The sequence below is a fragment of the Aotus nancymaae genome, unplaced genomic scaffold (assembly GCF_030222135.1).
Source record: "Aotus nancymaae isolate 86718 unplaced genomic scaffold, 86718_ANA_hifiasm-v0.15.2.pri h1tg000028l, whole genome shotgun sequence".
NCBI lineage: Eukaryota > Metazoa > Chordata > Mammalia > Primates > Aotidae > Aotus > Aotus nancymaae.
Genome location: NW_026988441.1, coordinates 24,270,146 through 24,286,948, shown reverse-complemented (window position 1 = coordinate 24,286,948; position 16,803 = coordinate 24,270,146). Strand labels below are relative to the sequence as shown.

At 38.1% G+C, this 16,803-nt stretch overlaps 1 protein-coding gene across 1 annotated transcript in view; it reads right to left on the bottom strand.

Annotated features, from left to right (window-relative positions):
* LOC105726273 (zinc finger protein 728-like) overlaps positions 1–16,803 on the bottom strand; it is a 42,702-nt gene continuing 25,899 nt past the window's right edge. Inside the window, 6 exon segments of the mRNA XM_064381538.1 lie at positions 1–2,853; positions 2,856–2,997; positions 3,000–3,092; positions 3,094–3,148; positions 3,150–5,220; positions 16,422–16,517. Of these exon segments, the coding sequence (XP_064237608.1) occupies positions 2,576–2,853; positions 2,856–2,997; positions 3,000–3,092; positions 3,094–3,148; positions 3,150–5,220; positions 16,422–16,517 (2,735 nt within the window). The 3' untranslated portion in view covers positions 1–2,575.

The following is a 16,803-nucleotide window of genomic DNA, read 5'->3' as shown; positions in this document are numbered from 1 at the left end:
TTTAGGACTCAGAAATTTATTTGTTTTCACCTGTATATAAATTTTATGATGACTATAAAAATGACCATGTAGTCAATAATAATTTAACTGTACAACTTGGAATAACTAAGACTGTAGAACTGAATTGTTTTTAATACAAAACATAAAAGACAGAAGTTATAGGTACTTTATTTACCCTAATGTGATTATTATATATTGTATAACTGTATCAAAATATGCCATATATGGCATAAATGTATACACATAAAAACGAAGAAAAATAAATTAAAATGTAAAAATATTGTAACTTACAGAAACAATATTCTTTATTTGCAGTTTAAAGCTACTGGAAATGAAGTACACTAGAGATGTTAGTCTAGTATGTTGCCAAATAGTGTACTGCTACCATCTTTTAAATACACCCTTGAGTAAGGTACAATAGGTTAAAAATAGTGGCACAATAACACTTTATTGAATGTATAAAGTATCTAATGTTATAAATGTTGAATTAAAAAATTACAACCTAAAATGTTTTCAAAATGTAGTTTTATCACATGAAATTACAGTTAGTAAAATGACATACTAATTTAATTAATTTTGATTTAGTTTTAACTATAATTAAGAACGATTTTTCTCTCATAATAATGGATTAGAATATTACTTGGGGCTGGGCACAGTGGCTCACACCTGTAATCCCAGCACTTTGGGAGGCTAAGGTGAGCAGGCCACTTGAGGTCAGGAGTTCAAGAACAGCCTCCCAACATGGTAAAACCTCATTTTACTAAAATACAAAAATTAGTCGGAAGTAATAGTGGGCATCTGTAACCTCAATCACTTGGGAGGCTGAGACAGGAGAATGGTTGAATCTGGGAGGAAGAGCTTGCAGTGAGCTGATGTGCCACTGCACTCCAGCCTGGGAAACAGAGTGAGATTTCCTCTCAAAAAAAAGAAAAAAACAGAATATTATTCGGAATGCCTACCTCATGTATCACTCAATTCTATAAGTTAACCACAAACAGCCTTTCTACTTAGATTTTAATCATGCATCTTGCATTTTAATGTCCTTATTTGTACATAAGAAAGATCATAATGACCACCTAATAAAAAAGCCTCCCAAATCTTTGATGCAGAATTGATAGCATGCTTTTTACATGTGAATACAATAGAAATGAAAAAATTACACAAAGTAATTTAAGAGTTGAATTTCATCATTATTCAGTTTCCAAATAATCTGGGTTTTGTTTTTTAAGACAGAGTCTTGCTCTGTCACCCAAACTGTAGTGCAGTGGCAAAACCTCAGCTGACTGCAACCACTGCCTCCCAGGTTCAAGTGATTCTCATGCCTCAGCCTCCCAAGTAGCTAGAATTACAGGTGTGCATCACAATGCCTGGCTAATTTTTGTATTCATTTTTAGTAGAGATGGGGTTTCATCATGTTGGCCAAGCTGGTCTTGAACTCCTGACCTCAGGGGATCTGTCCACTTTGGCATCTCCAAGTGTTAGCCTTACAGATGTGAGCCACTATGTCTGGCCAAAAAATCTGTATTTTCAAGATAAAAGTATGCTTTAAATGTAATTATAACTCTTCAAAGATCTACTTCTTTTAAAGTTATATACAAATAATTTTTTTACCAAATTTAGTTTTGGATTTTTTCCCATACTCAGCAGTAGGATTTAGTGTAATGTCTGAATTTGGAGAGACAGATATTTGTATTGTGAAATTCTGATATTTACATAAACTTGTTTTGGATTAATTTTTAAAAATACAGTATCTGCAAAAATATATTTTAGTATAAACTCTGGTGTTTTATAATATGTAGTTTTTGATAAAATGTTTTTCCAAATTTATTACATTTGCAAGGTTATTCTCAATATAAATTCCCTGATATTGAGCAAAGTTGGAACAATTGCCTCAGGGTTTTCCTCTAGTACAAAATGTGTACAATAAAATCTGTGATACAAGTAAAGGTACTATAATCCTCTTTATATATTTGTTTTCAAAATAAATATTCTTTTGCACTTTTAGGGCTTGTATTTTCTGAAAGATCTACTGATAGTAACTGCACTTTTAATGCTTTTATTGAGTATTAATTCTCTGATGTTGAATAAGATGTAAGAAGGTATTAATGGCTTTCACAATTTCCTTTTTTTTAAAAAATATCTCCCTGTCGCCCATGCTGGAATACAGTGGCATGATCTTGGCTCACTGCAACCTTTTCCTCCCAGGTTCAAGTGATTCTCCTGCCTCAACCTCCTGAGTAACTGGAATTACAGGTGTCTGCCACCATGCTTGGCTAATGTTTTTGCATTTTTTGTATAGATGAAATTTCAGCATGTTGGCCAGACTGGTTTTGAACTCTTGACCTCAAATGATCCATCTGTCTTGGGCTCCCAAAGTGCTGGGATTACAGGTGTGAAGCACTGTGCCTAGCCTACACTTTCTTTATATTTGTACATTTGTTCTCAAATAGAAATGCTTTCCTGTGCAATAAGGTGTGAGCATTGGTTAAATATTTTGCCACATTATTCACATTAGTTTTCTCCAGTATATCTTACCTATAATCAAGTGTGACAGCCATTTAAAGACTTCGTCACATTATTCGCATTTCTCATCCATACAATTTCTTTTATATTCAGAAGTTTGAGGTGTCGCCAAAAGCGCTGTGACATTTTTAGGTTTGTAGAGTTTCTCTATAGTATAAATTAGCTTATGTGTGTTAAGAATTGAGGATCTGTTAGAGGCTTTTCCATATTCTTCACATATGTAGGGTTTCTTTCCAGTATGAGTTTTCTTACATGTAGTAATCCTTACAGACTGGTTAAAGGCTTTGCCACATTCCACACACTGGAATGGATTCCCTCCAGTATTACTTATCTATGTTTAGTAAGGATTGAGGAACAGTTAAAAGGCTTGTCACATTCTTCACATTTGTAAGGTTTCCATCCTGTATAAACTCTTTTATGTTCAGTAAGTGTTGAGAACTAGTTAAAAGCTTCACCATATTTTTTACACTTGTAGGAGTTTTCCTTCCAGTATGAATTCTCTTATGAGTAGTAAGGTGTAAGGACCGGTTGAAGTCTTTACTACATTCTTCACAATGGTAGGGTTTCTCCTCCAGTATGAAATCTCTTATGTTCAGTAAGGCTTGAGGCCCAGGTGAAGGCTGTCACATTCTTCACATTTGTAGTGTTTCTCTCCAGTATGAATTGCCTTGTGTTTAGTAAGTGTTGAGAACTTGTTAAAGGCTTTGCCACATTCTTCACATTTGTAGGGCTTCTCTCAAGTATGAATTCTTTTATGCTTGGTAAGGCTTGAAGACCACCTAAAGGCTTTGCCACATTCTTCACATTTGTGGTGTTTCTCTCCAGTATGAATTGCCTTGTGTGTAGTAAGGGTTGAGAACTTGTTAAAGGCTTTGCCACATTCTTCACATTTGTAGGGTTTCTCTCCAGTATGAATTATCTTATGCTTAGTAAGGCCTGAAGACCACGTAAAGGCTTTGCCACATTCTTCGCATTTGTAGTGTTTCTCTCCAGCATGCATTTTCTTATGCGTAGTAAGAGTTGACGATTGTCTAAAAGCTTTGCCACATTCTTCACATTTGTAGGGTTTCTCTCCAGTATGAATTATCTTATGCTTAGTAAGGCTTGAGGACTGGCTAAAGGCTTTGCCACATTCTTCACATTTGCAGGACTTCTCTCCGGTATGAATTCTCTTATGTTCTGTAAGGTTTGATAACCGGTTGAAGGGTTTACCACATTCTTCACATTTGTAGGGTTTCTCTCCAGTATGAATTGCCTTGTGTGTAGTAAGCGTTGAGAACTTGTTAAAGGCTTTGCCACATTCTTCACATTTGTAGGGCTTCACTCCAGTATGAATTGCCTTGTGTGTAGTAAGGGTTGAGAATTTGTTAAAGGCTTTGCCACATTCTTCACATTTGTAGGGTTTCTCTCCAGTATGAATTATCTTATGCTTAATAAGGCCTGAAGACCACGTAAAGGCTTTGCCACATTCTTCGCATTTGTAGTTTTTCTCTCCAGCATGCATTTTCTTATGCGTAGTAAGAGTTGACGATTGTCTAAAAGCTTTGCCACATTCTTCACATTTGTAGGGTTTCTCTCCAGTATGAATTATCTTATGCTTAGTAAGGCTTGAGGGCCAGCTAAAGGCTTTGCCACATTCTTCACATTTGTAGTGTTTCTTTCCAGTATTAATTGCCTTGTGTATAGTAAGGGGTGAGAACTTGTTAAAGGTTTTGACACATTCTTCATATTTGTAGGGCTTCTTTCCAGTATGAATTCTCTTATGCTTAGTAAGGCTTGAAGACCACCTAAAGGCTTTGTCACATTCTTTACATTTGTGGTGTTTCTCTCCAGTATGAATTGCCTTGTGTGTAGTAAGCGTTGAGAACTTGTTAAAGGCTTTGCCACATTCTTCACATTTGTAGGGCTTCTCTCCAGTATGAATTTTCTTATGGTTAGGAAGGCTTGAAGACCACCTAAAGGCTTTGCCACATTCTTCACATTTGTAGTGTTTCTCTCCAGCATGAATTTTCTTATGTATAATAAGAGTTGAGGGTTGTTTAAAAGCTTTGCCACATTCTTCACATTTGTAGTTTTTCTCTCCAGCATGAATTTTCTTATGTGTAATAAGAGTTGAGGATTGTTTAAAAGCTTTGCCACATTCTTCACATTTGTAGGGTTTCTCTCCAGTATGAATTATCTTATGCTTAGTAAGGCTTGAGGACTGGCTAAAGGCTTTGCCACATTCTTCACATTTGTAGGGCTTCTCTCCAGTATGAATTCTTTTATGACAAGTAAGGGTTGAGAACCAGTTAAAGGTTTTGCCACATTCTTCACATTTGAAGAAATTCTCTCTAGTATAAATTCCTTTATGTTGAGATAGGCGTGGAAGCACGCAAAATGATCTGACATATTCTTTACATTTCAAAAGTTTACTTTCAGTATGCCTTATCTTACGTCTGTTTGAATTTGAACATTTATGAAAGACTTTTGCATATTTATCACATTGAAATACTTTGCTTTGTGTAGCTGTCAAACTCTGGTTAAGTTTATTATAACCTTCTTTGTGCACCTTATACTCATCCATATTGGTACCATCAATTTTTAACTGTAAATTATCATGTCCACATTTTTCAGATCTTCTCAAAACCACTTTTTGGAAAGAATCTTCTATGCCCTTCTCTTCCCAAAGGTCTTGAGAAAAATGAGAACATATAACTGAAAATAAACAAAAATAACAAATTATTCTACTTATTAGACTCAGATAAATACAGTTTACAAATCTAACCTATAAAATTATTCAAACTACATAAACAACATGACATTGCAATATACCACAGGCTCTAATTCTTCATAGACATAAACACAGTAAAAACATACAGATGAAAATACATAAGTGGATAATTTATAAATGAGTTAAATGTGTGCAATGCCTGAATTAAGACCAATGCAAACAGCCACATAGAAAAACAAAAAAAAGTGTGTTAAATTTACCCAAATACAACTCTTTCTGTTCCCCAGTATTACACAGTCCTTTTAGAAGTAAATTACCAGGGCTGGGCGCGGTGGCTCATGCCTATAATCCCAGCACTTTGGGAGGCCGAGGCGGGTGGATCACGAGGTCAAGAGATCGAGACCATCCTGGTTAACATGGTGAAATCCCATCTCCACTAAAAATACAAAAATTAGCTGGGCATGGTGGCGCATGCCTGTAGTCCCAGCTACTCAGGAGGCTGAGGCAGGAGAACTGCTTGAACCTGGGAGGCGGAGGTTGCGGTGAGCTGAGATCGCACCATTGCACTCTAGCCTGGCTAACAAGAGCGAAACTCCGTCTCAAAAAAAAAAAAAAAAGAAGTAAATTGCCAACTTCTGTTTTTTTAAAAAAGACAAGTAAAATATTAACACATAAAATTTAATTTCTGGCTTCTATGGGGCTTTCCATACACTGATTTCTGTCTCCCATTACATAAAATGGTAAAAGAAATAGTGGTATACTTTGAAATGACAGTTTGAGTCTTCTGAGGCTAAAGGTGAATTCCCTGCAGCAGAGTACTGCAGTGCTACAGAGAAAGAACAGGTGTAGCAAGTGATTACTTTTCAAAAGAAACATAAATAATCTCCTTTAGCTAAAAGTAAACACAAAATTTCAGACAAGACAAAGCTGAAGATGTTTGACAGACCTCCATAATCTCTAGCCAAAACCAGTTTTCTGACTATGCCAGGACAAAGCTACATTATAAATTTTGAGACAGGTAGCCTTTTTAAATGTCCAAATCTCAAAAATTACAATCTGTAAAAAATAGGGCAATATAATCCCATCAAAAATATTATAAAACTTTTAGAAAGAAACCATTATAAATGTATATATTAATTTTTAAAATTGAATAATATTTAATGAGTGAAAATAGGAACACAGACTATAGAAAATCAGAAAAATGAGGGTAATAACAAAAATATTTAAATTGTGGTGATAGCAAAGACCTGGAACCAACCCAAATGCCCACTGATGATAGACTGGACAGGGAAAATGTGGTACATATACACCATGGTATACTATGCAGTGATAAAAAACGATGAGTTCGTGTCCTTTGTAGGGACATGGATGAATCTGGAAACCATCATTCTCAGCAAACTGATGCAAGAACAGAAAATCAAACACCGCATGTTCTCACTCATAGGTGGATGTTGAACAATGAGAACACATGGACACAGGGAGGGGAGCATTACACACTGGGGTCTGTCTGGGGGAAATAGGGGAGGGACAGCGGTGGGTAGGGAGTTGGGGAGAGATAGCATGGGGAGAAATGCCAGATATAGGTGATGGGGAAGAAGGCAGCAAATCACACTGCCATGTGTGTGCCTATGCAACAATCTTGCATGTTCTTCACATGTACCCCAAAACCTAAAATGCAATTAAAAATAAATAAATAAATAAATAAATTGTGGTGATAAAAAATATAAAAAGAAATAACTGAAAGATTCTAAAATTTTTTTTAAAAAAGGACTTCCATAAAGATGGCCAAATAGGAACAGCTCCGGTCTTCAGTTTCCAGTGAGAGCACATCAGAAGACAAGTGATCCCCATATTTCCAGCTGAGGTACCAGTTCATCTCACTGGGACTGGTTAGACAGTGGGAAAAGCCCAATGTGCACAAGCCAAAGCAGGGTGGGGCATAGCCTCACCCAGGAGGTGCAAGGGGCCAGAGAATTCTCTCTCCCAGCCCAGGGAGACTTGGGAAAAAAGTTTCATTAGGAACTTTTCCAGACACTCCGACACTCCAGCTCAGATGCTGCACTTTTCGCATGGTCTACACAACCCGCAGACCAGGAGATTCCCTCCGGTGCCTACAACACCAGCGCTTTGGGATTCCAGCACAAAACTGGATGGCAGTTTTATTTGAGTGGCACCTAGAATGCCAGTGAGACAGAAAAGCTCATTCCCCCTGAAAAAGGGGGCTGAAGCCAGGGGGCCAAGCGAGCTGGCTAGGCAGGTCCTACTCCCATGAAGATCAGCAATCTAAGATCCACTGGCTAGAAATTCTCACAGCTAGCACAGCAGTCCGAGCACAACCTGGGAAGTTTGAGCTTGGTGGGAGGAGGGCTGCCCGCCACCGCTGAGGCTCTGTTAGGCGATTTCAACATTGCCTGTGTTAACAAAGCCACTAGGAAGTTTACATGGCAGCTGGGCAGAGCCCAGCATGGCAACTGAGCAAGGCCTCTGCAGGCAGATTGTCAAGTAGATTCCCTCCTTGCTGGGCAGGGCATCTCAGAAAAAAAAGACAGCACCCTGTCAGGGACTTACAAAGCCCCCACCTTCCTGGGACAGAACACCTGGGAAAAGGGTTCCACACCAGCAGACTTAAACATCCCTGCCTGGCAACCCTGAAGAGAGCAATGGATCCCCCAACAGTGCTTCAGCTCCATTAAAGGACAGGCTGCCTCCTCAAATGGCTCCCCGATCCCCCGTGTAACCAAACTGACAGAGACGTCATACAAGAGAGCTCTGGCTAGCATCTGGCAGGTACCCTTTTGGGATGAAGCTAGCAGAAGGAGGAACAGACAGCAACCTTTGCTGTTCTGCAGCCCCTGCAGGTGATTCCCAGGCAAGCAGGGTCTGGAGTAGACCTCCAGGAAACTCCAGCAGACCTGCAGCAGAGGGGCCTGAATGTTGAAAGGAAAACTAACAAACAGAAAGAAATAGCTTCAACATCAACAGAAAGGACATCCAATCAGAAATCCCATCCAAAAGTCACCACCTTCAAAGACTAAAGGCAGATAAATCCATGAGGATGGGAATAAACCAGCGCAAAAAGGCTGAAATCACCAAAAGCCAGAATGCCTCTTCTCCTCCAAGGGATCACAACCCCGCAACAGCAAGAGAACAAAACAGGATGGAGAATGAGTGTGACGAATTGACAGAAGCAGACTTCAGAAGGTGAGTAATAACAAACTTCTCTGAGCTAAAGGAGCATGTTCTAACCCAATGCAAAGAAACTAAGAACCTTGAAAAAAGGTTAGATGAAATGCTAATGAGAATAACCAGCATGGAGAAGAACATAAATGACAAGATGGAGTTGAAAAACACAGCATGAGAACTTTGTGAAGCATACACAAGTTTCAATAGCCGAATCAATCAAGCGGAAGACAGGATATCAGAGATTAAAGATCAATTCAATGAAATAAAGCGAGAAGGCAAGATTAGAGAAAAGAGTGAAAAGTAATGAACAAAACCCCAGGAAACATGGGATTACGTGAAAAGACCAAATCCACATTTGATCAGTGTACCTGAAAGTGACGGCAAGAAAGAGATCAAGTTGGAAAACACTCTTCAGATATTATCCAGGAGAACTTCTCCAACCTAGCAAGGCAGGCCAACATTCAAACACAGGAAATACAGAAAACACCACAAAGGTATTCCTCAAGAAGAGCAACCCCAAGGCACATGATCATCAGATTCACCAGGGTTGAAATGAAGGAAAAAATGCTAAGGGCAACCAGAGAGAAAGGCTACTTCACCTACAAAAGGAAGCCCATCAGACTCACAGTGGATCTCTCGGCAGAAACTCTACAAGCCAGAAGAGAGTGGGGGCCAATCTTCAATATCCTTAAAAAAAGAATTTTCAACCCAGAATTTTATTATCCAGCCAAACTAAGCTTCATAAGTGAAGGAGAAATAAAATCTTTTATGGACAAGCAACTGCTGAGAGATTTTGTTACCACCAGGCCTGCCCTACAAGAGTACCTGAAGGAAGCATTAAACATGGAAAGGAACAACCAGTACCAGTCACTGCAAAAATATACCAAACTGTAAAGACTATAGACGCTATGAAGATTTTGCATCAAATAATGGGCAAAACAACCAGCTAGCATCAAAATGGCAGGATCAAATTCACACATAACATTATTAACCTTAAATGTAAATGGAAAAAATGTCACAATCAAAAGATACAGACTGTCAAATTGGATGAAAAGTTAAGACCCATCAGTGTGCTGTATTCAGGAGACCCATCTCACGTGCAAAGACACACATAGGCTCAAAATACAGGGATGGAGAAAGATTTGCCAAGCAAATGGACAGAGAGAGAAAAAAAAAGCAGGAGTTGCAATCCTAGTCTCTTATAAAACAGACTTTAAACCAACAAAGATCAAAAGAGACAAAGAAGGGTATTACATAATGGTAAAGGGATTTATGCAATAAGAAGAGCTAACTATCCTAAGTATATATGTACCTAATACAGGAGATACATAAAGCAAGTTCTTAACGACCTACAAAGAAACTTAAGTGGGAGACATTAACACCCCACTGTCAATACTAGACAGATCATCAAGACAGAAAATTAACAAGGATATCCAGGACTTGAACTCAGATCTGGACCAAGTGGACTTAATAGACATCTACAGAACTCTCCACCCCAAAACCACAGCATATATATTCTTCTCAGCACCTCACTGCACTTATTTTAAAACTGACCACATAATTGAATTAAAACACTCCTCAGCAAATGCAAAAGAATGGAAATCATAACAAATAGCCTCTCAGACCACAGTACAATAAAATTAGCACTTGGGATTAAGAAACCACTCAAAACTGCACAACTACATGGAAACTGAACAACCTGCTCCTGAATGACTACTGGACAAATAAAGAAATAAAGGCAGAAATAAAGATGTTCTTCAAAACCAATGAGAACAAAGACACAATGTACCAGGATCTCTGGGACACATTTAAAGCAGTGTCTAGAGGGAAATTTATAGCACAAAATGCCCACCAGAGAAGCAAGGAAAGATATAAAATCAACACCCTAACATCACAATTAAAAGAACTAGAGGAGCAAGATCAAACAAATTTAAAAGCTAGCAGAAGGCAAGAAATAACTAAGATCAAAGCAGAACTGAAAGAGATGGAGACACAAAAAAACCCTTCAAAAAAATCAATAAATCTAGGAGCTGTTTTTTTGAAAAGATCAACAAAATAGATAGACTGCTAGCCAGACTAATAAAAAAAGAGAGAGAGATCAGGTTCAAAAAGATGCAAATAAAAAATGATAAAGAGGATATCACCACTGATTCCACAGAAATACAAACTACCATCAGAGATTACTACAAACACCTCTATGCAAATAAACCAGTAAATCTAGAAGAAACAGATAAATTCTGGGATACTTACACCCTCCCAAGACTAAATCAAGAAGGATTTGAATACCTGAATAGACAACAAACAAGGTCTAAAGTTGAGGCAGCAATTAATAGCCTATCAACAAAAAAAAATTCAAGGAACAGACAGCTTCACAGTCAAATTCTACCAGATGTACAAAGAGGAGCCGGTATAATTCCTTCTAAAATTATTCCAAACAATACAAAAAAAGAGAACTCCCTAAATTATTTTATGAGACCAACATCATACTGATACCAAAACCTGGCAGAGACTCAACTAAAAAAGCAAACTTCAGGCCAATATCGACGATGAACGTCGATGCAAAAATCTTCAATAAAATACTGGCAAACCAATTACAACAGCACATCAAAAAGTTTATCCATCATGATCAAGTCGGCTTCATCCAGGGGACGCAAGGCTGATTCAACATCTGCAAATCTATAAATGTAATCCATCACATAAACAGAACCAAAGACAAAAACCACATGATTATCAATAGATGCAGAGAAGGCCTTCGAAAAAATCCAACAGCACTTTATGCTAAAAACTCAAATTAAACTAGGTATCAGTGGATTGTATCTCAAAATAATAAGAGCCATTTATGAAAAACCCACAGCCAATATCATACTGAATGGGCAAAAACTGGAAGCGTTTCCTCTGAAAACTGGCACAAGACAAGGATGCCCTCTCCCACCACTCCTATTCAACATTGTACTGGAAGTTCTGTCCAGGGCAATCAGGTAAGAATAAGAAATAAAGGGTATTCAAATAGGAAAAGAGGAAGTCAAATTGTCTCTGTTTGCAGATGACATGATTGTATATTTAGAAAACCCTATTGTCTCAGCCCACAATCTCCTAAAGCTCATAAGCAACTTCAGCAAAGTCTCAGGATACAAAATCAATGTGAAAATATCACAAGCATTCTTATTCACCAATAACAGACAAACAGAGAGCCAAATCATAAGTGAACTTCCATTCACAATTGCTACAAAGAGAATACATACCTAGGCATAAAACTAACAAGGAATGTGAAGGACCTCTTCAAGGAGTACTACAAACCACTGCTTAAGGAAATAAGAGAGGACACAAACAGATGGAAAAAGATTCCATGCTCATGATTAGGAACAATCAATATCGTGAAAATGGCCATACTGCCCAAAGTAATTTATAGATTCAATGCTATCCCCATCAAGATACCAATTACTTTCTTCACAGAATTGGAAAAAAAACGCCTTAAACTTCATATGGAACCAAAAAAAGAGCCCACATAGCCAAGACAATCCTAAGCAAAAAAAAAAAAAACAAAGCTGGAGGCACAACATGACCTCACTATATTTAGGATATAGACATGGGCAAAGAATTCATGACTAAAACACCAAAAGCAATGGCAACAAAAGCCAAAATTGGCAAATGAGATCTAATTAAACTAAAGAGCTTTTGCACAGCAAAAGAAACTATCACCAGAGTGAACAGGCAACCCACAGAATGGGGGACAATTTTTGCAATCTATCCATCTGACAATGGGTTAATATCCAGACTCTACAAAGAACTTGAATAAATTTACAAGAAAAAAACAAACAATCTCATCAACAAGTGGGTAAAAGATATGAACGGACACTTATCAAAAGAAGGCATTTATGCAGCCAACAAACATGAAAAAAAAGCTCATCATTACTGGGCATCAGAGAAATTCAAATCAAAACCATAATGAGATGCCATCTCATGCCAGGTGGAATGGTGATCATTAAAAAGTCAGGAAACAACAGATGATAGAGAGTATGTGGAGAAATAGGAACACTTTTACACTGTTGGTGGGAGTGGAAATTAGGTTCAGCCATTGTGGAAGACGGTGTGGCAATTCCTCAAGGATCTGGAAATGGAAATACCATTTGATCCAGCAATCTCATTACTGAGTATATATCCAAAGGATTATAAATTATTCTACCATAAAGACACATGCACATGTATGCTTATCATGGCACTATTCACAATAGCAAAGATTTGGAACCAACCCAAATGCCCATCGATGATAGACTGGATAGAGAAGATGTGGCACATACACACCATGAAATACTACTATGCAGCCATAAAAATGGATGAGTTTATGTCTTTTACAGGGACATGGATGAAGCTAGAAACCATCATTCTCAGCAAACTAACATAAGAACAGAAAACCAAATACCACATGTTCTCACTCTTAAGTGGGAGTTGCACAATGAAAACCCATGGACACAGGGAGGAAAACATCACACACATGTCCTGTCAGGGGTGGGAGACCAGCAGAGGGATAGCATTAGGAGAAATACCTAATGTAGATGACAGGTTGATGGGTGCAGCAAACCACCATGGAACGTGTATACCTATGTAACAAACCTGCATATTCTGCACATGTACAATAGAACTTAAAGTATAATAATAATAATAAATTAATTAAAACCAGAATCTGGTATGAGTATAAGGATGAAAAAGTAGACTAAAAAAAATAGAATGCCAGGGCCGGGCGCGGTGGCTCACACCTGTAATCCCAGCACTTTGGGAGGCCGAGGCGGGTGGATCACGAGGTCAAGAGATCGAGACCATCCTGGTCAACAAGGTGAAACCCCGTCTCTACTAAAAAATACAAAAAATTGGCTGGGCATGGTGGTGCGAGCCTGTAATCCCAGCTACTCAGGAGGCTGAGGCAGGAGAATTGCCTGAACCCAGGAGGCGGAGGTTGCGGTGAGCTGAGATCGCGCCATTGCACTCCAGCCTGGGTAACAAGAGCGAAACTCTGTCTCAAAAAAAAAAAAAAAAAAAAAAATAGAATGCAACACATATACAAACTTTAACATATATGGTCATATGAGGAGTCATTTACATACCAATAGTTATTACTATAAGCTAAAAAGTAAAGGCAATGCAGATTTCTGTCACCAAATCATTCAGTAAATATAATTTGAAATATAAAAATACTGGAATATCACTCAGTTTTAAAAAAGCAGAAAATATTCTACAAATTATAAAGATAAAATGATGAAATTATGCAAAATGAAATAAGTCAGCCACAAAAAGACAAAGATTGTATGGGATAGATATATATAAAGCAGTCACACTCTTAGAAACAGAATTTTGTTTTAAAAGGTGCCCTATTTCCTTATCCTTCAGCAGCAAGAAAATCTGTCAATCATCCATGACAAAAATGTCTTAAATGAGAGAACCAGGTATTATGGCTAACACCTGTAAATAACAGCTACATGGTACAGTAAGGTTGGAGAACTGCTTCAGGCCAAAATTTTACGATCATCCTGGGTTATGGAGCAATATCCCATCTCAAAATAAGCGCCTTTAAGAGAGCTTTGAGACTCTGCAAAAGCCAAAAATAGAGAAGCATCCTTTTCAGAAAGCAGGCTTTCATTCACGTGGCAAACTACAGGATCCCTGCTCTTGACTACAGACCAGAAAATGTCCCACCAAACTTAGTCCAACTGAGAATTTTGAACTTACTCTGTAATCATCCCAAACTCCTTTTAGCCACAATCTGTGAGAGGTCTTGCTCTTCGAGAGGCCTGGAGAAAGACACCCATTTATAGCCATGCTGGCAGGCCTGCAGATCTTGGTCCTTACTGTGGTCCCAAAACCAGTTTCATGACTCAGTTCCAGCTTCCTAAGCCACAGTTCATGACCAGCTCTGCCTATGTAGAAACCCATAGTGACCTCAGAAATCCTCTCAGGTACTCAGCGAAAGCCATACTAATCCATATCCTAATGTAAAGCCCAGCATATGCACACCTGACTGCAGAAACCTGCCCTAGTGTCTATCCTACTGAGCGAAGTCCTGAAGGATATTCACTCTGTCCAAAAATAAAATGGGAATTGCAACTACCTTAGCCCCTTGTAATAAGCCAACCCTAGTGCAGGGCCAGCAGCCTTGTGACCAAGCTACAACCCCACTTCACTACAAACCCAGAGGGCATTCTATCACTCTGGGGGCTCACCAAAGAAGATTTCTACTCTCTTAAATCAGTTTATAAAAACTTTGAGAGGTGTTTGCTTCTTCAAATTCAGACACCAATGCAAAAGTATATTGTGCCCACTGTTAATGCTCCTATTTTAACACAGGACATGAAGTATGTGGAAGAAAAACTAGTCAAAAAATTTTTTAAGTCATTGAAATTGAAGACAAATAAGTAAAACATTTTTGTTTGTATATCATGCAATGTTCTCTATAAAAAAATAACATATTAAAACCTTTTCAAACTAATAAATATACTCCGTAAATTAGCAAAACATAAAATTAACATACAAGTTATAATTCCATACACTGAAACTATCTGCTAAAATAGAGGAAGAAAACAATCTTATTTACAATAGCACCAAAATAATGAATTTCTGAGAACAAATTTAACCAAGAAACTCAAAAACCTTTCAAGTAAAACCTTTTTTTTTTTTTTTTTGAGATTGAGTTTCGCTCTTTTTACCCAGGCTGGAGTGCAATGGCGCGATCTCGGCTCACCGCAACCGCCGCCTCCTGGGTTCAAGCAATTCTCCTGCCTCAGCCTCCTGAGTAGCTGGGACTACAGGCCTGCGCCACCATGCCCAGCTAATTTTTGTATTTTTTAGTAGAGACGGGGTTTCACCTTGTTGACCAGGATGGTCTCGATCTCTTGACCTCGTCATCCACCCGCCTCGGCCTCCCAAAGTGCTGGGATTACAGGCGTGAGCCACTGCGCCCATCTCAAGTAAAACATTTATCAGTGAAAAATAATTAGAGATAACACAAGTAAATTTAAATATATTTTATGTTTATCGATTCAAAGAATAAACATTAAAGTGCCATATTATTCTTTTTTTTTTTTTTTTTTTTTGAGACGGAGTTTCGCTCTTGATACCCAGGCTGGAGCGCAATGGCGCGATCTCGGCTCACCGCAATCTCCGCCTCCTGGGTTCAGGCAATTCTCCTGCCTCAGCCTCCTGAGTAGCTGGGATTACAGGCACGCGTCACCGTGCCCAGCTAATTTTTTTTTGTATTAGTAGAGACGGGGTTTCACCATGTTGACCAGGATGGTCTCGATCTCTTGACCTCGTGATCCACCCGCCTCGGCCTCCCAAAGTGCTGGGATTACAGGCTTGAGCCACCGCGCCCGGCCAAAGTGCCATATTATTCTAAGTGATCTGTAGAGTCAATAAACTCTGTATCAAAATTCCAGTGACTTTTTTCACAGGAATAAAAAATACAATCCTAAAATTTATAAGAAACTACAATAAACTGTGAATAGCCAAAGCAATCTTAAGAAAAAAGAACAAAGCAGAAGAACATTATACTTTGTAATTTCAAACTGTATTTCAAGACTATAGTAATAAAAACAGGATGAACTGTGCAGAAAGATGAACAAAAAAAATCCACTACTCTCACACATTTCAGGGATGATGGAAAAAGAGAACTTAAAAGATGGTTTAACATGAACTATCAGAAAATTATGAAGATATCTGTGTGTCCACACACACACACACAAAAGTCAGATTGTACACTCTCTTATATGACATGAACAGTACTTTGGCTGTCACTGTAAACTTGAAGGAAGATTACTGAAGGGAAAGTAGAATTCTTAGAAATTTTAAAAGCATAAGACAGAAGATGCCCCTGTGTGAGAGTAAAATTTAAAACATTTTTTTTAAAAAGGCTTTCCAGAAACTATTTCTTTGAACGCAGCTTCCCAAATCGCTGGCTTTCTCTTTGACTTTGGATCTCTCATCCAGGTTGCCTGTTGTGTTCACTCTCACCTACCTGAGGGTTTGGCCACCATCTCATGTCTCTTTATATTCCAGGGCTTTTTTTCTTGCTCCAGAAAGGTGATCAGGTCTGGCTTAGAGACAGTAATACCTGTTTTATTAAAAATGAGTAACATGCATCATGCTCATAATCTCCAATTTCCAACTCAGTAATGTGCTCAGTAAAGAGGATGTAATAGAATATTCTAACACATTCATCCCCAAATACCAATTTATAACATTAATTTCTAAATATGTAGAAAGTATTTTAATTTTGTAGGTTCTTAATTTTATTACCTGGTACTACTGAATTAAAATCAGTGGTGACAATTAGATTTTAAGATGTGAGCAACAATATTTTATGCAAGTAAACTTGTGTAATTATCAGTAATCTAAAG